Source organism: Xenopus laevis, chromosome 8L, assembly GCF_017654675.1.
Source record: "Xenopus laevis strain J_2021 chromosome 8L, Xenopus_laevis_v10.1, whole genome shotgun sequence".
NCBI classification, from domain to species: domain Eukaryota; kingdom Metazoa; phylum Chordata; class Amphibia; order Anura; family Pipidae; genus Xenopus; species Xenopus laevis.
This window is the reverse complement of record NC_054385.1, coordinates 17456130-17481302: the sequence shown is the minus strand read 5'-3', so window position 1 is coordinate 17481302 and position 25173 is coordinate 17456130. Positions and strand designations below refer to the sequence as shown.

The following is a 25173-nucleotide window of genomic DNA, read 5'->3' as shown; positions in this document are numbered from 1 at the left end:
TTTTTCTTGCCATCACTGTACATGATGCAGTACTATATGAGGACATATTTTAAGACTAAAGATTTTAAGACTAAAGGCAGGACTACACGGCGTTCCTACGTGATGTGCAATATCGCAGACATCACGTCGGATGCAGCGGAAATAAGGTAAGTAATTCAATTGTCGGATTGTGTCGCAGCGTTGATGCAGATGCTCGGTCTGCATCCGACAGTTGCATCGCATCAACAATGTGACACAATCTGACACTGGCATTACTTACCTTATTTCCGTCAAATCTGACATGACGCCTGCGATTTTGCGATCGCAGTGGAATCGCCTGTATAGTCCTGCCCTATAGGATTTAATTAAGGATCTCCTGCTCACCAACGGCAGGGCGATATCCGGTTAATCAGAACGTTCGGCCCTAGGGCAGAACAATCGGATTACAACGAAGAGAATGGGCGCTGACAGGTCATAGGAGTGCATCAACTAGCCAATGTGGTCTTTGATCTCAAGAAAAATCAAACCTCCCCCCATCTATATCTTGGTCAGATATCGATTGGGGAGACCCGTCCGAAGCCCCATACACTGTCAGATAAGCTGCCGAAGCCACCTTTACAGTCTACAGGTATGGGATCTGTTATCGAGAAACCAGTTTCCCAGAAAGTTCCGAATTAGAGAGAGGCTATCTCCCGTAGACTCCATTTTATTCAAATAATCCAAATGTTTAAAAATGATTCCCTTTTTCTCTGTAATAATAAAACAGTAGATTGTGCTTGATCCCAACTAAAATGCAATTAATCCTTATTGGAAGCAAAAACAGCCTATTGGGTTTAATAATGTTTACAATATTTTCTAGTAGACTAGAAATTACTTTAAGATCCATTATTTAGAAAAACACCAGGTCCCTAGCATTAAGGATAACGGGTCCAATACCTGTATAAGCTGTGCACAGTTGGATCAGGTTACAGATACAACAATTAGGTCGGAACTAAGAATTCTATAGGCCACATGTATGGCGATTGAATACCATTGTAGAGATTACGTTTATTCTATTTCAAATGTTTTATAGACGGCAAGCCAACTTTAAATTCAACAATAGATTTACATGTATGCTATTGTAGCGTCTGAAGAATATTCTCTCTTGCTTGTAGGTATCAAGGTTATATTGGTGCCGCACTGGTGCTTGGTGGAGTGGATAGTGCTGGGCCTCATCTGTACAGCATTTACCCTCATGGATCCACCGACAAGCTGCCCTATGTCACTATGGGTGAGTAACTTTATTCCTCTCTTTAAAGGAGAACTGAACCCTAAAAATGAATATGGTTAAAAATGCCATATTTTATATACTGAACTTATTGCACCAGCCTAAAGTTGCAGCTTCTGAATAGCAGCAATTATCCAGGACTTCAAACTTGTCACAGGGGGTCACCATCTTGGAAAGTGTCTGTGACACTCACATGCTCAATGGGCTCTGAGCAGCTGTTGAGAAGCTAAGCTTAGGGGTTGTCGAAGGTTGGCCTGTAATATAAGCTGATGCTACAGGGCTGACTGTTAAATTCTGATGCTAGTTGCACTGGTTTCTGTGCTGCCATGTAGTAATTATCTGTATTAATTACTAATCGGCCTTATATTGTGACATTTCTATTCTATATGTACTGTATATTGTGAGTGGGTCCCTAAGCTCAGTAAGTGACAGCAACACAGAGCATGTGCAGTGAATCAGCAGAAAAGAAGATGGGGAGCTACTAGGGCATCTTTGGAGACACAGATCTTTACTGCTAAAGGGCTGTGGTTGCCTTCGGCTGGTACAGAAGCATAAAACATAATGTACATCATTTCATTAAGCTTTAGTTCTCCTTTAAAGACCTCTTTTTTTCTGTGTGAAATGTTCTTAATAAAAAAAAATATTAGTATATTACTGGTTTTTATTTTTTATAGATATATTTATAAATTTGTGGCAACCTCTAGGGTCAGTTTTTGTGGAGATTTCATTAAAACGGTATAAAGGACGCCACATGGCTACAACAAAACCTGCTATTACATTCAATTGTGCAGCTAACTAACTCGTGGACATATATTACTGACCTGATGCAATTCTAGAACATATAACGCAAAAGTCATTACAAACTTGTCAGTACACTGTTTCCCAAAATAAATGAATTATATTTACTTCATTATATTTAGTCAAATGCCCAACATTTACGTTGTCTTTAAAATTGTTTGTTTTCTTTTAAAGGGAATATCAACTGTTGCCAATCCTCCCACTTGGGTAGGGTTTTGCAAAGAACCATTTCTCCTATTGTATTGCTTTAACAGTATTTTAAATCCAAATTCGTCTCAATTAATACTTTTATGTAAGTGATATAGTTTTCATTTATACATTTAGCGCCTGTGCACTGTTTTTATATCCACTAGATGGCAGCACTACATAATAAATAGTTCATTTTTTTTTACTGTAGGCAAGGTATTGCTTTTCTTTAATTGTTCGCTTTTAAATTAACTTTTACTATGCGGTAGAGAGTGATATTCTGAGACAATTTGCAATTGGTTTTCATTTTTTATTATCTGTGTTTTTGAGTTTTTTGTTTTCAATTTTAGCAATCTGGTTGCTAGGGTCCAAATTACCCCAACAACCATGCACTGTTTTGAATAAGAGACTGGAATATGAATAAAATGAAAGATGAGTAGCAATAGAAATAAATGCGTGGCCTTACAGACCATTTGTTTTTTAGATGGGGTCAGTGACCCCCATTTGAAAGCTGGAAAGTTTTACAAGAAGAAGGCAAATATATGTCAGAAAAAAACCTAAAAAAAAAGATTAAGACTGAAAAGTTGCTTAGAATTGGCCATTCTATAACATACTAAAAGTGAACTTAAAGGTGAACCACCCCTTTTAATATGTATGTTAAATACATTAGAAACCTACAGACTGTTACTTACAACCCACCATAAAACACATACGATTTTATTACAGCCATGGAAATGATATGGTCTGAGAATACATTTAAATATGACCTGAATCTGCATATATGTTTTCTCATGATAACCCCCTGCACTTAGATCATTAGCTATTTTCAGTAACAAGCAACATGAAGTAGTGGTTTGGAGCTAATGATGCAGCTCCGTTTTAGTTCTTTTGTTTACAGCTGGATTTTAGTAAAAGATGTCTATGCTGCCATCATTATTGTTCCATTGGTCTACATTATTAATAAAGCACCAACCTAGAGTCCTGAGCGGAACCCATTTGTTAAACCCGGACCCGCAACCCGCATACTTACCCGCTTGGACCCACTACCCGACCCACAAGTCCCTTATCCGCTACCTGATGCGTGACCCGCTGACCATCAAGCAACAGGAAATGCTGTCATTGTAAACTGGAAGTGACATCATTAGAAGTAGGTGTAATCAGAAAAAAAGGAGTAAAGCTCGCTATTGAGAAGATCTGTGTCCCAACCCGTGACCCGGAGATCTGCCGACCCGCATCTATACCCGCTCCCGCAGGGTACTGCAGGTTTTTGCGGATACCCGACCCGCTGCAGGATTCTACACCAACCCACATTGTTGCATACATCAAACATACCGATTACATACAAATACTGAGCGATACAAGTGCTAAAGAAGTTCCTGTCCAATATAGTTTACAATCGAAAAGAACAATCTGGTATCGGTGTAGGGGTAAGAGCCAGTAAGTCTTTTGCTGCCCAACCAATGCTCTGGCAACTTCAGCATTTATATGTGAAACTGGGTAATTTTACAGAGGGAGTCCGATTCATTTAGTTGAACTAAACAGGATAAATTAATTATTCACAGAACATATACTATATTTCAACACATAGCACTTTGTTTTAAAAAATGTAAACAGAGGCCTTTGGTTGTTTTTCATAACACAGTGATGTTTGAACGTATAATTAGGCTGTTTGGGTATAGGAAAATTGCAGTGTAAGGCTCTGAAATGATGGAATGATGTGTGGCTTTGTACAATATGCTGACGTCTGCAAGGTGTCTTGTCATTAATGAGCGAGATATCCTAATTAGGTTTTTTTAGGATTTTTTTTTGTTTTGCTTTTTGCCCACTGGGGTGGTTTTGTAAGATGCATGTTTTTCAATTTTGAAGTGTTAATAGCGGTTTCTGCAGTATCTGACCAAGATTTGTTGTTGCAGCACAGATGTGCTTCAGAGTCACTTTAAAGATACATATACTGTATGGTATGTATTACATAACTAGAGACTTATTTCTAGTGTATAGAACATTATTGGCCTTGAACATGCATTTTAGAAGATGCCCTGTGTGCTTTGGGACTTACAGGTATACATTAGCAGTTTAAGTTCTGTTTTGCGCTAATCTGAACCATACAATAGGATATCAGAAGCCAGATTTTGTGACCAATCACTGTCATTTTCAGCATTTTCAGAATAATAACAGTTGTTAGAGTCCTGCAGCAGGTCGGGTACCCACGGGTTACCCACAAAAAACCTGCGGTACCCTGCGGGTTGCAGGTAGAGGTTTCAGGAGTGGGTATAGACGTGGGTTAGCGGTTCTCCGGGTTTGTGGGTCACTGGTCTTCTCAATAGCGAGTTTTGCTCCTTTTTTTTTTTTCTGACCACGCCTACTTCTAATGATGTCACTTACGGTTTACAATGAGTTTTCGAGTTTAACAAATTAGTTTCCCACAGGACTGTAACAGTTGTCCCTCCTCTCAGATTGTTCCCTTAATTTTCAGACATTCAGGCTTTGTTTCTGCAGTCCCGCATATGATTATGCACCCTTAACTTCCAGTTACATAAAATCATCATTGTTACCCTCACATAGTTCTGGGAAAATATCCAGGTCTGCCTTGGAGCCAGCCACACTGTTTGGGAACGTTTGCCCTGGTTTATTTTAATCTGGTAGGATTTGTTCTTATAGAAATAGGTAATGGCCATGAAATAGGCCAAATGTTTAACAGCATGAGGGCCCACTGATATCCTGGCCCATCGGGAGCTTTCCTGGCATCCCGGTGGGCCAGTCTGACACTGAATAGAGGGGTAAAAACAAGCAAAGGTTTTGCAGCCCTATAGGCAGATGTTTTGCAGTATCTCTGAGTGTCATACTTACACAGAAGTGTATATGAAGAGAGGACATTGTAGTTTACTTTCTGACTTGCCTCTATGTTGCACACACTGATGGGATGCATTGAACTTTGTCACACCAACAGAATTCCATCGAAACTATGGAAAATTCTTCAAGGCCACACACATAGTAACAGTCGCACAGTTAGTTGACCATTATTGCTAATTGTATGGTCATATTAAGCTTATAGTGTACTGGTTTTTAGATGACGTTGAACAAAAAAAAGAAAAATGTCTATCAAGTTAAACCTTCATATTGAATCCATTCTAACATCTAGGTTGCTATGTTTCCCGGTTCCATTCACATGGTTGAAAAAGAAGCATCTGCTGTGTTATCTGAGCCTTTTCTCCTTTGAATGGCTGCCCCCATTGCTACACAGCAGCTTATTTATATAAACAATAGTAGTGTTTCTGAGGAGAAAACAGCAGTTTTACCAATGCAGGGCAACACTGCATTATATTTTTATTACTTTAAAACACTTCCATTTTTTGATGTTACTGTTCCTTTAATATCACCTCTTAAAATGTAAGTTTGAAAAATTTTAAGTGCTCATGGATATTTTACTTTTATGTTTACCCTATACCCCACTGGCAGCAGGCCCTACTCTGTGTACTAAGCTAAAGAACAGTGGGGTTTTTTTGGTGGCTTGCTAGATAGCAGTGTGTGCCCCCACCTTGTTGAAAGCCATTTTCCTTGTATTCCCCTTCTAGCAAAATAAAAAACACAGGAATGCTTTGTAAATAGGTGGGGAGCTCTGTCAAATTTGTAATGATAAACTGTGCTCTGTCATATAAATTACATTTGTTTTATTAAAGTTCTTGTCCCTTGAAAAGTAGCGAGTGCAGTTCTTATTCCCATCACAGCAGATCCCAGCCAAAAGCAAGACTGCTGTTGTAAGCCCTGTACATAAATTGTACATAATTGATGGTTAGGCTCGTCATATTTCAAAGGGATGTGCCCCTTCAGAGTCACCCAGGAAATGAATAGTGAGCGAGCGGGTCTCGCTAAAACAGTTTTGTATGTTATTATGAAATAATAACTGACACCAGAGTCCATTTGCTGATGGAAAGCTTTCTTATTTCTCGCAAGGGGTTTAAGAGATACTCCATGCTTACTCAGGAGTGAAAGCATCAAATTAAACTGTTTGTGCTGACAAAGGGGAAATTTGGATTTCAGCAAACGAGGCAAGATTGTGTGATTGCTCTGCCTGTCTGCGTGTACTTGCTGGCCAGGCCTTGTGATGAAATGCATGCATATAATTAAAGGCGCTTGAAGTGTGCAGCTTGGTGAGATGTGTGCCATCAGTCTCCAGCGGCCGCCGCCTATCCCCGGACACAGCCTCAGTTTTTATATTCATAAATCAGCTCCTCACACATTGGCAGCACAGGTCCCACAGAGGAGAAGAGAGCACCAGGAGACCCGGCCTCACAGCCAAGAACAGGATTGAAAAATGATCCTAACTGATGGGGGCTCCCCGGATTTACTGCTGAAACTGAATAGCAATGAGAATGCGTGAAAAAGCACCTTGTCTGCAGATTTGACACTGACAGATGGTAAGGTTCAGGGATAGTGTCTCCACCTTGCACTGTGACTAAGAGGTCACACTGCTAGTTGAGAGGCTACTATCTACCTTGGTCTTTTGTCAGAATTACAAGAATCCATCTTTTGTTTAACCCCAGTGAGTCAGAAGGTTAAAACTCCAGCGAAAAGATCTTGCTCGTCTCATGGCAAATCTGACCCTTATGACACTGTTATTACAAGAATGTGCCTTCTTTACAATTGCATTGCTCTACAGCAGGGGGTCCCCAACCTTTGTTTATCCATGAGCCACATTCAAATGTAAAAAGAGCTGAGGAGCAACACAAGCATGCAAAATGTTCCTGAGGGTGCCAAATAAGGGTTCTGATTGGATATTTTGTAGGCCCTATGTGGACTGGCAGCCTACAGGAGACTCTGTTTGGCAATGCAACTGGATAAATGCAACAAAAACTTGCCTCCAAGCCAGGAATTCAAAAATAAGCACCTGCTTTGAGACCACTGGGAGCAACATCCAAGGGTTTGGAGGGCAACATGTTGCTTACGGGCCACTGGTTGGGGATCACTGCTCTACAACAACAGCCCTTTACATATTGCTGAACTGCAATCTCTCTTTCTAACCTGAATTGTAGTTCAGCCAGGGCTGACACAGCAGGCAGGTAAAGCAAAATGTGGGCATTTAAAATTATATAGCACCCTCATGGTAGCAGTAGAAGAATACTTTATTACCCCCAGGCAGCTTTGAAGTATGACTCAGGGGCTGTTATGGAAGCAAAACCTCTGTTGTGTTTTATCTGGTCAAAATGTACTTTAATTAGGAAAGTTTAGTAAGATCTTTAGTGCTGACCACCACAAGAGCTGATGTTATGGGTGGTTCAAACCTCAGGACAATAATCTGGAGATTTGTACAACAAGGCAATACATGAGCATTGCCACATGGCACATATCCGAACCAGCACGTCACAAATAAAGACATACATACATTAATGATTACTTGGCAGGTGTGGTCCTTTCATTTCTAGGTAGACTGGAGACCCAGTACACTCACCAAATTGATTTATTTGTTGCCCTGTATTTTTGGCTAAATGATTTTGGTCTAAAAGTGGCATTTTGACCACTTGTACTATAGATCATATAGTGCAGTGAGAAATAGATTTAAAAGCATGCTTACAGCATTGCAGAACTGTTGTACAAGCCACTGGTTGCAGTTCCTATTGACTTTCCAGGGCTTTTGGGGAAATTCAATTACTGGATGACCAAGGACTGGATAGTAAAGCCGAATTGTAGGGTTCAGTTCAGGATTTGTCCCAGTACTTTTTGCAGGAATTAAATTTGGCCAAAATTATGGATTTGGCGCATCTTTATTATACTACTGTACAATCAAATTTAGAATGGTATTGAGACTTATATTCACATTAAGTTGTTTTTTTGTTGTTGTTCTTAGGTAGAAGTTAATGAAGAGTAAATGGTCGTAATATATTTTAAAAAATTACATTTCTCTTTAGTGGAGCATCTGGTTGAAAGTAGAAAGAGCTCTAGTGATAAAGCACAGTGAAGGCTGCCTTTATTTGTGGTGGGGCCTGGAGCATGACTTTGCAGAGCCTCATTATTTTTCAACCCATGGTCCCTCAGACGGTTGATGAACTTGGGAGGCTGCAAGATGGGCAACCATGGCAAGAAATTTGGCTGCGTTTTCTGAAGCAAATTCGAGCCTTTCGCTGATTGAATAATGGGACAGTGGTATGACAAAACTGCCAAGGAGCAATAAAAACATAACCAGGTGCTTATTGAAAAATAACCTTTACTTGATGACATTCCCTGGATGCAATGCTTGAATATATCAAGCCATGTTTGGGATGGGAAAACTTTGCATTGCTTCAAAGTTATTTACTGCTCTTCCAAACCCCCCATCAGGAATAAGCTCTTCCCTTTTCTCTGCTTGCTTTTTAACAGTTACTAGTGTATTCTAGTTGCATTGCATTTTGGTTTAATGTTTAACCTCTATTGTGATCGATATATCAATATCTGTTTTGCTTGCACTGCTCCTGGGCAAGCTAAATCTATATTATATGAGCTCTCCAGCCAACTCAATTCATAGTTGCATTCTGATTTGCAGAACTAAAAAGTGCTGACTAGTGATGAGGGATTTTTCTCCAAGTTTCGCTGCGAAAATGAAGCCCATAGACTCCGATGGGCAAAAAAAAGCGTCTTCAATGCATTTTGGATAATTTTCGCAGTTTCACAAATTTTCAGCAAAAGCGAAACTTGTTAGATTTGCCAATCATGAAAATCAAACCCTTCTAAGAATCTGGATCCTGCAAAACAAATGCTGGACTTTGGCCGAATCCTGAACCCAATCCATGTTACAAATACAAACCACATTTTACTGGATTCTGTTCACACAGAGTTATTATACAAGAGATCTGTTATACACAGATCTCACCAGCAAGGGAGGCTGATAAAAAAAAAAATCTGTGCTTTATAGCTTTCCAACATCTAAAAAAATTGTGATCATTGTCCAGATGGCACACAAGTAGTTAACAGTGAGGCTTTTTGTTTGTAAAAATAAATTCCGCAGCAAAATGCATTTAAATCCCAAAGGTCTCCCCACTCTGCACAGAATAACTAACACCCCCTATAATAGACTCTCATTGCCCAGTGCCTGTAAGACAAGCCATCGCCGGGTACCCAGTTAAAACCTGCCCCGGCTTTATCAGTGATGTATGAGCTTCTGTAAGGGTAATGATCCTAAACCGCTGCGATATCCTGTAACGGCAGTATCTGTCATATTCATTGGGATTACCACGCTCATTGATTTGTGTCTGTAAATCCACAGTCCCTACCCTTTAAATTTGATCTCTAATTGGGCCTCCTTAAATGGTTCAGACCAGGCTAGTCTGTATATCCTCACAGCGCTGTCACCGGCAGCATCTCTCCTCCCATTATACATTCTGCAGATTTGATGGAATCAGCAGGACTCCTCATTTGAAACAGTTTAATCGCCTCCTCTATCCTCGCGTTAAACCATTGAGGTGGTCAAGCGATGCACACAAATCATATTAAATGGAAAATATAGCTCTCTCTGTGACCCAGCTAAATAGATAGAGCTATGCAAAACAAGTTAAAAAGTAATAAATGCCAAAGGGATCTTTTAATTGGAATAAAAAATTAGACCCAACTTTATTTTTCTCGCATGTGCAGCTGCATTCCGCAACATTGTCAAGGGTGTCTAAACATGATTCCTTTTTATTGTGCTCCTTTTTTTTTTTTTTCCCCTAAAGGATTAGCATGACAAGCTGGAAGTTTTTGATAGTCTCTAGCACAAAAGCAATTCGGCACAAATACAAGATTCACAGTTTATTTTTAGTCTAATCCAGCATGGAAAAGTAGTAGAGATGGCATACAAATATGTTGGGCTGGTACCGATAGCGGCACAAAGCAGTGGATAGCGGGGTCGAACCTGAAGGTCAGGTTAAAATTTGAGGGTGATACTTGTTTGCTCCTAAATACTCATGAAAAATAATTGTGGACTTGCTTACTGTTCTATATATATTCTTTTATGGATGAACGATACAGCACCCTTGCATTCTGTATCTTTGTTAGTAGCCACCTGATCTCAGGAGGGGACCTTCAACCAACACAGTCTGAAAACCACTGGCAGATTTTGCTCTTATTACAGATCCTTTTTAAGATGAATGACTCTTAGCAAGCGGTGCATTATAGGTCACTGACTAAACATCTATTAGCATGTCATGGCTGGTTCTGAAGGATAACATAATGGCGAATTGTCTGTATCAAAGGTTCATTACTCCTGCCTCCAAGCTATTTTAGCTATTGAAAGGTTTATAGTATTATATCAAAAAAATGGCCATACACTTTTCGCCAAACGAGTGTATCTCTCCCCGATATGTTCACCTTCAAGATGGGCGATATCAGGCTTATCTGATCGTGAGCCCTAAGGCCCAAAGATCGGATCATATTGAAAGCAATACGGGCGGTCGGATCACAGGACTGCATCAAGAAACAGATGTGATCCAACAGGATTTTTACCCCTGCCCGATCGACAGTCGGCTAGGCTCCACACACGGGCCAATAAGATACAGACTTTTATTGGCCTGTGTATGGCCAGCTTAAGGTCTAATATTTGAAATCCTTTGATTTTGTTTTTTACATGGGATAAAAATTGCAAACCAATTCCTAATTTGTGTACCTGTACTGGTAGGAAAATCTTTTGTTAAACAAAAATTCTAAAAAGTTTCTGGTATAAGAATCTATCTATAACTGGTTAACTTTAACAAAACCATCAATAGAAACTGTCTGTAATGAGTGTATGTTTGTTTGCAGGCTCTGGTTCTCTGGCTGCCATGGCTGTTTTTGAGGATCGCTACAAACCTGACATGGAGGTACCTACATTTAGTTATAAAATACTTAAAATTTCCATTTTATTTGGCACACTATTTGCTTTAATACAGGTAGGCTTTACCAAGAAATCACTCTTGCAATAAATCTCATTCTGGCCGTTTAATTTATTTATTTGTATGTTTATTTTTTTACTCCTATCTATACTCCATCCTTTTTTCTTCTTTCACTATTTTCTACTTTTTTTCTTCTTTTTACTGTACTTTTGCTTTCCCCAACATACTCGGTGTGACGTGAATCATGATGTGCCTTTATAGGGGAAGTTAACGATTAGTTTTTATTTTTAATATGTTATAGATGGACCAGTTTTTATAAAAGTCTTGGTTGGTCCTCATTATTTCATTTTTAATTATCGAGTCTATTATTCTGCCTCTTTCCAGGCTGCAACTGCTAATTTTATCCAATAGTCAGGGCAACAACAAAACAGATTGAATGTGTTACTTCACTTTTGTGACATTCTTATTTTTTGTGTTTATTTTCTTTTTGTTGCCTTTTCACTCTTTCTAGCCTTTTTTAATTTCAAAATACCACCTTTGTCGCTAGTATAAGTGAAACCTGGCAACCAGATAATTGTTTAAATCCCAAGCCCCACAGCTTCAGAACAAAAACATACATAATTCAAAAGCAAAAAATGATAAAAAAAAAAGGCCTACTGCAAATCCGCTCCTAATACTGCTGTCTACACCATACAAAAGTAAATTTTTAAGAATAAGTAAACCTTTTTTTCTATCTTTAAAATTACTCTAAACAGCCCCTAGAATTTCATATGTATCTTGTTTCTCTATTATAACCAGTTCAACTCCAGCTGTTTTAGCTCCACTCCCCTTTGCTTTCTGAGCACTCTTTGTCACTTCAACTATTAAGACCTTAAACATGTGTCTACTGCTCAAGCCTGATTGATTTTCATTGGCCAGTAGGCACTTCTTTGAGTTTTTCATAGTCTGAGAAGGTGTGCTCATAAAGAGGGTGTGGAGCTTCATACTAGATAAGGGCATTACTAAAATAGCCGGAGTTCAATTGATTATCTCAACCTAAATATGTGTTTGAGTATATTATGGTCCCATTGGGTAATCTTGAACCAGTTTAATGCTTTGGGGATAAACATGTCCTGCTGTTCTCAGGTAGCAAGGAGGTAAGCCAAGTCATCTCTAAGACATGAGAGTTGATGGCTAATAAATCGCACAGAGAGACTTATTTTATCTGGCAGCAAGAAGGGTGATGGTAGTAGTGATATTGTGCATCTTCCTTACAGAGACCCTAGTTTCTATTGACAACATAAATTAGCAGTTGTATGAGCAATTGCTACTGCTCCGCTTCTCATGCAGACAAGCTGTCACGCATCAATATGGCTCAATACTTGAATTCATCCTCCTGAAAAGGTTGCATTGGGATGGACTACTAATGGTTTAATGGCAGCAGAGGCTCTGCACTGGGTCAAGTGTTTGTGTTATTTACCTTTTGCAGTGAAATTGAGTTGGGCTTCAAGGAACCTCTTGTATAAGTCATTGGGTGCACTACTGTGTGCATTCCTTTTTGATTTGCTTTTGCATCAACCACCAGATGGTGAAACCCAGAGGGAGTTTGCAGAGTGCCAGTTTGTGGTTGGTTTACAATCACATGTGACACACTGCAGGACTAAAGCAATGGTGGCTTGCTTGCTCTTTTTATACAACACTACTGTAAAGGTACACTATATCCCACATTCACATTGCTCTTCTTCAAGATCCCATGTTTTAAATATCACGGATATAAAGGTCTGCTAAACCTTGATTGAATTTTATGTGCCCAGATTTTAAGAATCTGGGTAAAGTAACTGCACCCTTCACTTTTTATCAACTCATGCATTGCATTGACCACAAAATAATTTAAAGGCACTGTTTAAAACTTAGTTGGCCGAGATATTTTCAGTATGTTTGATCCTGTTCAATATTTTATTTTCTATGTCAACCCAGCAGCCAGGTATTGGTTTGAACAACAAATTGCAAGATAAATAGGAGAGGATAAAAGTTAAGATATATGTCATACAGAAAGGCTAGATTGCTAACCAAAACGTTAGTCTCCCAGTAATAAATTCAGATATTTATTCTTTGTTCCTTAAGACCTGTGTGTGAGGACTTTATTTCGATTTGAATAAAACAGTTGCGGTTCTGCACCCAGGAAAGTAAAAACTTTTTTTCGAGAGTGCTGGCATCTCTATGGACGAGAGAGAGAGAGAGAATTTTCTTTTTATCTATATGGACTTTCTGTTTACTTTTTTATGCATGAGCACCCAGGTCTCGGAATTATGCGTAGCTTCTATTAAAATGGCAGTACAGGTTTGGGATCTATTATCCAGAAACCCATTATCCAGAAAGCTCCTTTTTGGAAAGGCCATCTCCCATAGACTCCATTATAATCAAATAATCCAAATTATTAAAAATTATTTCCTTTTTCTCTGTAGTCATAAAACAATACCTTGTAGTTGATCCTATAATAATAGAATTAATCTTTATTGGAAGCAAGACCAGTTTATTTAATGTGTACATTATTTTCTTGTAGACTTAAGGTATGAAGAGCCACATTCTGGAAAGATCTGTTATCCAGAAAACCCCAGGTCCTGATCATTTTGGATAACATGTCCCATCCATACCTGTACTAATATCTTATATTACAAGTAGAGATCACCTGTCCCTGGGGTGTTGGCAGGTGTGTATTTGGACTAACAAGGAATAATATATTTCAGTAGCCAAGACAGAATCAAGAGCAATCAGAGCTAGATGCATCACATGGAAGCAAGGCAGTATCATATAATATATACTTTTATAGGACACGTGAGCCATATGAAAAATGTGGATGTGTTCAATGTAAACTTGGTTTGCCATTTATTATTTTTTATACTTTCAGAGAAAACAAAGGTTTACAAGTATATTTGCAGCCCGGAAGGTAATTTCGTTTGGCACGGGGCTACTTCCCTGCATGTGGACATGATGAGACCGGACAAAGCAGCTTCCCTAATAGATCATTTGGGCATGTTGTCTCTCCATTATTGACCCTTAACTCTGTCAGATATACTCTAAACCAGTCCATGTTTCCTAATGGTGCTATTAGATCAGTGTAGGTTAGCTGGAATGGTCCTATATCTTAGCGAAGGGGCTGCTGGAAATAAATAGTGGTGTGTTAGGTTGGAGGGAGATGTTCCTTTTTTCCTAGCACAGTGGAGTGGTCAGCAAACAAACAGCCTATACATGGAGGATTTTAATCTAACCCCAAGGCCAGCACTCTTGCAGCAGATGTCAGAGGAAAAATGAGCTTTTAAATGTTTGTTCTCTGAAATGACCATTTTTTTTTTTTTGCATTCTCTTTTTTTGACAAATGGTCAAATCCTTTCTCCAAAATGTGTAGGATTTGGCTTCTCATCTTGCAGTTTAACCACTGCACTTGTAACCTATGGGTGCTTGATCGGTATTCAAGGTGCACTCGCTCTTCGCTGCATTTTAGGGCACCTGCAACACCCACCCAGGGAATGCCCATACTTTATATGGGAGATGCATGGTGAATGCTGTAAAAATATTGTACCTAATGCACGTTCACATATATTGAGAGAGGAGCGTTCTCGGGTTTATATGGGGATAGGTGGTCTGGGAGCATCGTATGGTATAGACCTCCTGTGGGACACACTTTCCAAGTCGGGCTCCGCTTAACCACACAGAAAGCATTACTAAGCAATTGTGCGTGTAGACTAATGGTTGTCTTTATATAAACACCCTATTAGCTTGAGCTCGGAAATCATTTAAGGCCAGGCAGTTATAAGAACAGGAGTGAACTCTGCTAATTAGCTTTGTTTCTACCCAGTGATTACTTTCCCCTCATTTTGTCTCTTGGATACCACTCGGATGCCTTCTTCTGGCCTCAACGTTAAAGGCAACTGACAGGCTCCGTCTGATAGGGCTTGCCACAAAACTCTGCATGCCTAAAATTGCTGTCACACATCAGCCTGGGCTCCAGCATTAATATGGATCGTAATTAAATGCTGCTTCGCTGACACCCTTGAAATTGATTGAGGCTAATAAAAACTCTGCAGATATGATTCATGTGTGTTTTGATGCGTTTCCAAATAAATGTGGGTATAATGGAATCCTTCCCTGTGAGTATTCCAATACCTGATGCCGATTCACAGCGAGTAACTCGGTAGTCCTTTGCTCGCCTCCATGGACTGTAGGTGGTCCCTTTGCTAAGACTGACTTATTTGCATTTAGTTGTTATGCGTAGGGTGACCGAGGATGCACGTTGTCGCCGCCACAGCACGCAGGAGAATAACCCCCTTGAAGATTATGGTTCATTAAAACCGGGAGAAGATTAATATTTTCCCTGTCAAGATCAATACGGCTTCTCCTGCACTAATTGTCACCAAAGAGCGCGGCGGCTAGTGAAGGATGGCAGCGTGTGCGGGACTAGATCACAAGCACCGTATTCAAAGGAAGCCTGTCCTGCACCCTCTGGTATCGACTTGCAAATTAGCATCTGGATTCTAATTAAACAAGCCTAATGAAAGGAGCATTTGAATACTGCAGAAGAAAAAAAAAAAGACAATTCTCTCTTCCCCGCACTTCGTTATGCTGGGCACTGCCAGCGCTTGCCTTACATATGTGTTATTAGCATCTCAGCCAGTTCTGCAGCTTCCAAGAGAAGCCACCAGGCTCGCATTTGCACTTGGGCTGCATTACATTTCAGCTCGTACTGCTGGCTCCGAATCCGATCAGTTTAGATTTCTAGTCCTTGGGCCCGAACAGTTTAGCTCCGATGTCTTAATAGAACCCTTAGAGCACTTGCTTCTGCCAATTCGCCGGGCAAACAATGAATATTTGATTTTGCTTGCATTATAAATATTTAGCAAGTGCGGCTCTGCTGTCTGGTGGCTAAAATACTGCCGGCCAGGTTCCATGTTGCCCAGGATGGGCCAAGGGGTGGGCAAGTATACATTGACGCTAAAGAGGATTCTATTCATTTTGTCCAAGTATGAGGTTTGTTGCCAGCATTACAGGGCATCGTTTGCAACACGCCTACTAATTTCTGCTCTTGTGCTCCCACCCTGTTTACCCCATCTCCGTCCCTCTCTCTCTCTCCCGCCTTGTATCTGGGGCTGAGAGCTGCCAAACAGAGAGGAGAGGAAATGTGGGGTGGCAGCTGCTGTGCCCTACAGTAACATCGCAATACTTTGAAGATGTTTCAACTTAAAGGGGCTGCTGGCGTAGCCAGTTTCTGCAGGTCGCAGGAGCTCTGGCTTTATGCCCTTTGAAGATGAGCTGCTTAAGCCTCTGCACTGCCTCAGGCATGCTCACACCAGCGCCGTGTGTGTGTGTGTATATATATATATATATATATATATATATATATATATATATATATATATATATATATAATATTTTCTCCCCATAGCTTTAGCACATCTTGTATGTAAGTAGCACATACTTTGTCAATGCCAACCGTGACAAGGCTTCCTCCAGATAGGCCCAGCCCAGCAGCCTTCGCTGCAATGATAGATGGCGACGAGCACAAGTGCCACTTTCCCAGACTGATTTATGGAGTCGTATTTCCCTGAGAAGCGAGTGCTGGGCCTCTGGAGGAACACTTATAGATTGCCAAAGACCGGAGCCGCTTCACTTCTGAAGGCCCCGTAGTCGTTTAAAAGCTCTGATGCTGCGCAGCTGACATCCGCTGCCGAGCTGGATTCATTTGTCTTGTGGGCAGCTATAGATCTAACCCCGGCAAAGTCTCCCAGGCCGGCCTGCGCTCTGATTTACATGCTCAAATCGACTCTCTCTTTTTGGCTTTCTTTAGAATTGTCACCGGAGGCCTCGCTGCCTTCCTTTAACTCGTGTAACTGTTTCATCGCCAGAACCGCTTCATCGTGCTAGGTAGCTTAGCCTTTTGGAAATATATATATATATATATATATATATATATATATATATATATATATATACACACACACACACACACACATAGGCACACTGTTTGGCATAAATGAATGGTTAATGTCTGCACGGCTAACCTGAATTTACGTCCTTTTTAATAAGCAAGATAAAGTGCTGATTAATTCAGTATAGAACTCAATTACAAAGTGAGCGCCTCTCTGTAGGGATCCGCCACCCTGCAGACAACAGATGCTGAATTTATACTACAGCCTCTTCCTCTCGTCTATGAAATATTAACGTGTTTTATTGCACGTGTGAGGTGCAATCAGTGAATAGGATACCTGCCTCTGTGTGGCATGTCATTCTCTGGGCTTACGCGCTGGTATAGCCATGGGGTGTGCCCATCAAATGGGAATGCTTATCTCTCGCTATCTACAGCAGCATTGGGCTCTTCAGATAACATCGAACTGCAACTCCCAACATCCCACTAACCGGAAACTTGCTGCAGCAAGATTGCTAAGTTATGGATCTGTTTGGCAGAAGCTATATGTGGGCTTGTGTTCGAATGGAGTGTCTTTTCTACCTTGGTTATTGCAATGCTGTGTGTGAAATAAAGAATCTGTGATTGTAATGCAACTGTAAACCTAACTAGAGTGAGCAGGACAGTGCTGACAGCAGATCATTATACAGATAAATATATCTCCATTTCTGTGTCATTCTTCGCAGTCCCTCTGCTGCTTACCTTAAGCTAAATACCCCTGATGCATTGCAGCTGTCTGCATTATATAGCCTTAGAAATTCTACCCCTATATAATATATATATATATATATATATATATATCTATATATATATATATATATATATATATATATATATATATTTATATATATTTATATTGTACAGTCGAAGGGTTGTTGCCTCAGCAGTGATATCAGCCCATGCTATTTGCAACTTTCCTGGAGCAAAGTGCAGTGCTGGCAACATGAAGGTGCATTTTGCCTTCTAATTTCTGGCCTTTTGAAAAGGATATGAAGCCTTTTTAATCCCTCGTCTTCTAGAAAGATCTTTTTATGGATAAAGAATCACAGTTTATTGTATGGTACCCTTATATATGTATACAGTGAACATACAACAACCCCTTGCGCCTCTTCTCCAATATAAATTATTTAAAGTGCCACTCCACCATGGGAAGAGGTCATTGCATGGGCAAGGGGTGGCATTGTGTCAGTCGCCATAAGCCCAATTATGGCACAGAATGTCTAAGCAAACTTTCTTCCATTTGCTCTTCTCTCGACTTTCCCTATATCTTTAGTCTTATTTTTGGGCACTAGAGATCAAAACAGCATTGGCTATTCTAGACAGGGCTTAATGCAATAGCACACAGGCTATTGTTAAACAAGGGTCGGGAGCAAACCCCTCAAAATAGCCCCAACCTTATACATTTGTATGGCTGCCACACTAGAGCAACTGTGTCCAGACGAGAGTGGCCTTACACAAGGCACTTGCCTTATAGATGCAAAGGGGCAGCTCCGGAACTAGGAGTAGACAGAAAAGGCACATGCCTAGGTCACGACTATGGCGGGTGCTTGAACCCTAGACATATACCTTTTCTGCTTAATCCTACCACTCAAGTAAAATATTAAGTTAGGTTGAAAAAAGACACACGTCCATCAAGTTCAACCTCTTAAATCTATTTTAACCTGCCTAACTGCTAGTTGATCCAGAGGAAGGGGAAAAAAAAACATTTGAAGCCTCTTCAATTTGCCTCAGAGGGGAAAAAATTCCTTCCTGACTCCAAAATGGTAATCGGACTATTCCCTGGATCAACTTGTACTATGAGCTATTTCCCACAACCCTGTATTCCCTCACTTGCTAAACCCCATCCAACCCCTTCTAATGTATCAGCCTGTACCACTGATTCAGGGAGAGAATTCCACATCTTCACAGCTCTCACTGTAAAAAAAACCCTTCCGAATATTTAGGTGGAACCTCTTTTCTTCTAATCGGAATGGGTGACCTCGTGTCAGCTGGGAAGACCTACTGGTAAATAAAGCATTAGAGAGATTATTATATGGTCCCCTTATATATTTATACATAGTTATCATATCGCTTCTTCTCCAGCTTGAAAAAATCCCAACTTGGCCAGTCTTTCTTCATAGCTTAGATTTTCCATACCTTTTGCCAGCTTAGTTGCCCTTCTCTGTACCCTCTCTAATTCAATTGGTTTAGCCCTGTAATTATTGCTTGTTTGCAGCAGTCAGAAGGACCTGTCTTTTCCCTGTTTGTACTGGTAGCAGGTACAAGCAGTGGGCAACTGGAAAAGGTAACTGGTGTAGAGATAGGGGGGCTGGTAATGGGGTAGTGGTTGTGGGAAGTTCGGTGACACTGAGTCTGGTAGTATTGCCTTTGGCGCAAATATTATTAGGTCTGGCTCTTTAAAAGGGGCATTTTTACCTAAAATGCCCAGAATTGCCCTATGTGCCATTATTATTTATTGCTTTTAAAGGGGAAGACAATACCTTGTTGGCTCTTCCTGCTGCTGCCTGGCATTTATTGCTGCATCCCCTTGTGTAAACTTAATTGTCCTTCGATAGAATGCAAGCTGATCTACAGCTGAAAGTGGTCATTTGGCAAACAGGAGCCATTTATTATCCGGCCGACAGAGAGCGAGTGACAAGCACAGGGCTCTCTTATAATTACCAGTCTTCAGGCAGCTAAAAGCAGCTTGATTTTCTTGCACAAAAAATTTCACAAAGCTGACTTAAGACTTTGCGTTCTTAGGGGCTGAAATAATAATCCATTACAATATGTGCAGACTGCTAGGGAATCAAGGGGTGCGCTATTATTCCCCCGGGGAGCAAATTGCTTTGGAAACATTTGCCTTTTCTTATTAAATCTGATTAAATCGCACCCACTAAGGCTGAAATAGTTCCAAGCAGAATATCTCTAGTTCCCACATATTCTGTTATTGTGGATGTTGAACAAAACCGTGGTATCTCCATTTCTGCAGGCAAATGACAAAAGCCCCATGCAAGCAATGCATCAGCGCCAAACAAAATTGCTGCTTTCCCGACAGCAGACTTAAAGCTAAGATTTAATGCCGCCCCCCCCCCCCCCCCGCCCACCATCAAGCAGGCCTCGACAGTTTAAAGCTCATTCTCTAAATCTCTGCAGACTTTATGGCCAGCCGAGGGCCCATATAAAGTGTAATGGTGTTACGGCACATAAATCATCTTTTAAAGATGCGGCTAGCAGCTCGGATATTAAATGCAGACGATTGTGCGCGTTATAAATAATTTATCAAACGCCGTTTCAGATTGCCCATCCAGGCTGACTTGTTTATTCTCGCCCCTTCCCGACGTATTCCTAGGACAGTTCTAGAGAGAACCATTACCGGTCAGTTTAATGAACTCTGGGGCTCTTCGGGCCACCGTGCTCCTCATGCTGCAGCTGCGGTGACCGATCTGGACCCCTCTCCTGCCTGTTCCAAGTGCCGGCTATTTGTCATCGGCTGGTAAATGGCTGTGCACATTGGAGCCAAGGGACGCATTGTGCGATACAGTGATAGAAGCAAACAGATAGCTCTATAAAGGGCTGCTTGTCACAGCTGACTCGTCTTGCCGTACATCACTCTTATTGTAATCTCATTTAAGAAGCAGTGCGGGCCCAAGGGTAACATATTCCCAGGTACTTTGGACTTTGCAGCTGTAAACTACTCACAGGCCCAGTTATTGGCTCCAAAACTTTTTTCCCTTTAATTACACATGCGGTGTCTGCCAGCAGAATGCAAGTAACGGCTTTGTGCTGGGAAATGATTATGGTACTGATATCTGAGAGGCTATATATATAGTATATGCATGTGGAACCTGGTGGCAGCAGCTATGAATCCCAACTAGAATACGCATAGCCATAATCCTTATTTAGCTAATTGAGTATTCATGTCCTATGCCAGACTGATAAACTGGTTTAAATATAAAAAGGTTAGGCCGCCAGCTGAAGATAAGCTTAATCAAGAAAAAAAACCCATTTATTGGAAAACCAAAATAGCTGTGATAATAACCAAATGTTACCTTCTTAGATGGTTGCTAACGCCATGCACGTACAGTTAGCCCCATAAAACTTTGGACAGAGACATTTTTTTTCTAATCAGATGCAGTTGAACTGCAGACTTTCAGCTTTAATTCAGTGGGTTAAACAAAAAGATTGCATAAATATGTGAGGAACTAAACACAATCGCTTCATTTCAGGGGCTCAAAAGTAATTGGACAAATTTAAAAAACGGAAAATAAAATGTTCATTTCTAATAATTGGTTGAAAACCCGTTGCTGGCAATGACAGCCTGAAGTCTTGAACTCATGGACATCACCAGATTCTGGCTTTCCTCCTTTTTAATGCTCTACCAGGACTTTAGTGCAGCGGCTTTGTTACTGTTTGTTTGTGGGCCTTCTTTTCTGTCTGAAGTTTAGTCTTCAACAAGTGAAATGCAGCTCAATTGGGTTCAGATCAGGTGACTGACATGGCCATTCAAGAATATTCCACTTCTTTGCTTTAATAAACTCTTGGGTTGCTTTGGCTGTATGTTTTTGGTCATTATGAAACGCCTCCCGATCAATTTGACCGCATTTAGCTGGATTTGAGCAGAAAGTTTGTCAGCACTCAGAATTCATTCGGCTGCTTCTGTCCTGTGTCACATCATGGATAAACACTAGTGTCCCAGTGCCACTGGCAGCCAAGCACGCCCAAGCCATCACACTGCCTCCCAAATGTTTTATACATGATGTGGCATGCTTTGGATCATGAGCTGTTCCACACCTGCTTTGGATCATGAGCTGTTCCACACCTACTTTGGATCATGAGCTGTTCCACACCTTCTCCATACTTTTTTCTTGCCATCATTCTGGTAGAGGTTGACCTTGGTTTCATCTGTCCAAAGAACTTTTTTTCCAGAACTGTGCTGTCTTTTTTTAGATGTTTTTTTTAAGTCCAATCTAGCCTTTCTATTCTTGATGCTTATGAGTGGCTTGTACCTTGCAGTGCTCCCCCTGTATTTACTTTCAGTCCTCTTTATGATAGACTTGGATATTGATACACGTAGCTCCTTGAGGTTTTCACTTGTTTGGCTGTTGTGAAAGGGTTTGTCTTCACCATGGAAATGATTCTGAGATCATCCACCACTGTTGTCTTCCGTGGACGTCCAGGTATTTTTGCGTTGCTGAGTTCACCAGTGCTTTCTTTCTTTCTCAGGATGTACCAAACTGTAGATTTTGCCACTCCTAATATTGTAGCAAATAGGTTTTTTTTCTATTTTTGCAGCTTAAGGATGGCTTGTTTCACCTGCATGGAGAGCTCCTTTAACCACATGTTGTCTGTTCACAGCAAAATCTTCCACATACAAGCACCCCCCCCCCCCCCCAAATCAACTCCAGGGCTTTTATCTGCTTCATTGATTGATGTAATGAAGGAATTGCCCACACCTGCCCATGAAATAGCCTTTGAGTCAATGGTCCAATTACTTGTAAGCCCCTCAAATAAAGTGATTGTGTTAAAAAAAAAAGGCTTTAGCTCCTTATGTTTTTATGCAATCTTTTTGTTCAACCCACTGAATTAAAGCTGAAAGTCTGCAGTTCAACTGCATCCGAGTTGTGGTAATGTACAGAACCAAAATTAGAAAAAAGTTGTCCCTGTCCAAAGATTTATGAGCCTACAGCAAAGACGTAACTGCAAGTTCCAGTGATGATAATATCCCCAGAGCTGAGACATGTCATTTTTTGCCCAGGATATGGCGACTTATTTCTAATGTTGGCAACTCTGTTGGGTATTCCCCAGTCACATGTGAATTTAATGGTAAGAAGGTCAGTGTACTTCCGCTTGGCGTGGATGGGTCTCTCTTGTGTGTATGTAGTTTCTCTCTTGCACTCTCTCTCTGCCAAGCATAAGAATATAACAGGCTCCTGTATAATAGTAGCCGGCCATTGCCCACCAGAATTCAATGTAATTGCATCACTGTAAAGCAAATGAGAGATATCTAGTTTAGCATGGGGCTTCTATTATTCCAAAATGAAGAATAGTCTTGTGTCCTAGCCCTAAATGTAACCTCTTTAAGCACCTGTTGCAAGTGTGGTTTGATTATTCTTTGGATTTGACAAGAACAATACTTTCCCTTTCTGATGTCTTATCATCAACGGCAACATCTTGTTTTTTTGTTTTGTAATGACAGGAAGAAGAAGCCAAGCAGCTGGTACGGGATGCCATCGCCGCCGGTATCTTTAATGACTTGGGTTCCGGGAGCAACATTGATTTATGCGTGATCACAAAAAACAAGGTGGATTATATCCGTCCCCATGAGGTGGCCAACAAGAAGGGAGTGAGGTAAGGGATTTCAGGTTCAGTAAATGGCCGTCTTCAGTTTAATTAATAAAGAGCAAGAGAGTGGAATGAATGTGAGGCTAGATATGTATTCATATTGTATAGTCTTCAATTTAAGCTAGGGATGCACTGAATCCAGGATTTGGTTCGGGGGTTTGGCCTTTTTTCAGCAGGATTCGGATTCAGCCAAATCCTACTACCCAGCCAATCTGAATCCTAATTTGCGTATGCAAATTAGGGGTTGGGGAGGGAAGTTGCCTGACTTTTTGACACAAAACAAGGAAGTAAAAAATGTTTTCCCCTTATTTACATATGCAGATTTGGTTCGGCATTCAAAATAGTGGATTCAGTGCATCCCTAATTTAAGACAGCTCTTCACTAATCTATCAGTGTCGTTCAAACCAGGGTCTTTTTCATGTGGCCAGACTTTTGGAGTCCCCTGTAGTATGTCCCAGAAAGCTTAAAGGGATACTGTCATGGGAAAACATGTTATTTCCAAAATGCCTCAGTTAATAGTGCTGCTCCTGCAGAATTCTGGCATGGGGCTAGACATATTGTCAGTTGCCCAGCTGCCCCAGTCGTGTGACTTGTGCGGGCACTTCAGGATGGAACTACTTTCTGGCAGGCTGTTATTTCTCCTACTTAATGTAATGAATCAGTCTCAGTGGGGCTTTTACCATTGAGTTCTGTTCTTAGATCTTCCAGGGAGCTGTTATCTTGTGTTAGAGAGCTGCTATCTCGTTACCTTCCCATTGTTCTGTTGGGGGGTGGGGATGGGAGGGGTTGATATCACTCCAACTTGCAGTAAAGAGTGTCTGAAGTCAGAGCACAAATCACATGACTGGGGGCAGCTGGGAAACTGTGTCTAGCCCCATGTTAGATTTCAAAGCAGAATTGTGCTTGAGCGTTTTGAAAAAAAACATGTTTTCCCATAACAGTATCCCTTTAAAGGGATTGTTCACCTTTAAATTAGCTTTTAGTAGTATACAGACGGTGATATTCTGAGACAATTTGCCATTAGCTTTAATTTTTTTCTTATTTGTGGTTTTTGAGTTATTTAGCTTTTTATTCAGCAGCTCTCCAGCTTGCAATTAAGCAGACTGGTAGCTAGGATCCAAATTACCTTAGCAACCACCCTAGCAATCATGCTCTGATTTGAATGGAGAGGTCCTGAATATAAAGATGAGTAATAAAAAGTAGCAATAACAAATGTGTAGCCTTACAGAACATTTTTTTTTAAGATGGGGTCAGTGACCGCCATTTGAAAGCTGCAAAGAGTCAGAAGAAGAAGGCAAATAATGGACATTATCTGAAAGTATTTGAAGTGCCTTATTATACACAGGGCAGGCAGATACAGCTGCAGGGCCACCGGATTGACAACCGGTGTAGACACAAATAACTCCACTAAAACAAATGTGCTTGGTCTTTTAATAGGACAGGAAATTATAAGTACAAGAAAGGAACCACAGGGGTTCTGTCGGAGAAGATCACCCACTTCAACTTAGATGTGACGGAAGAATCTGTGCAAACTATGGACATTTCCTAAGTATCTTCCATACCCTTGTTGGTTTCTTTTAGCACTCTGTGTTCCCATTAGCTTGTTAAGCATTTTCTGCTTTATCTTCTGATCCATTAAAAAGAAGAAAAACTTGAACATGACACCTGGGCTACGTCAGTATTTTTTCCCCCAATCATTTTCAGAACATTCATTCATCTATGAAGCTGACACAGCTCTTTGCATCTCTGATATAAACTTCCACTGCAGCCTACTCATACGGCGTATAGTGATAGCGCTTCCGCCTTGTCTTTATCCCTTTAAATGGCCACGACACTGTGTCTGTTGTACCAATAGGGATGATTGAAGC

At 40.7% G+C, this 25173-nt stretch overlaps 1 protein-coding gene across 1 annotated transcript in view; it reads left to right on the top strand.

Moving 5' to 3' along the window:
• Nucleotides 1–24967, top strand: part of psmb7.L (proteasome (prosome, macropain) subunit, beta type, 7 L homeolog) — a 33325-nt gene extending 8358 nt beyond the window's left edge. The window contains exons 5-8 of the mRNA XM_018229557.2: nt 1134–1249; nt 10973–11031; nt 23160–23311; nt 24743–24967. Coding sequence (XP_018085046.1) covers nt 1134–1249; nt 10973–11031; nt 23160–23311; nt 24743–24854 — 439 coding nt within the window. The 3' untranslated portion in view covers nt 24855–24967. The remainder of the gene's footprint in view (nt 1–1133; nt 1250–10972; nt 11032–23159; nt 23312–24742) is intronic.
• The last annotated feature ends 206 nt before the right edge of the window (nt 24968–25173 follow it).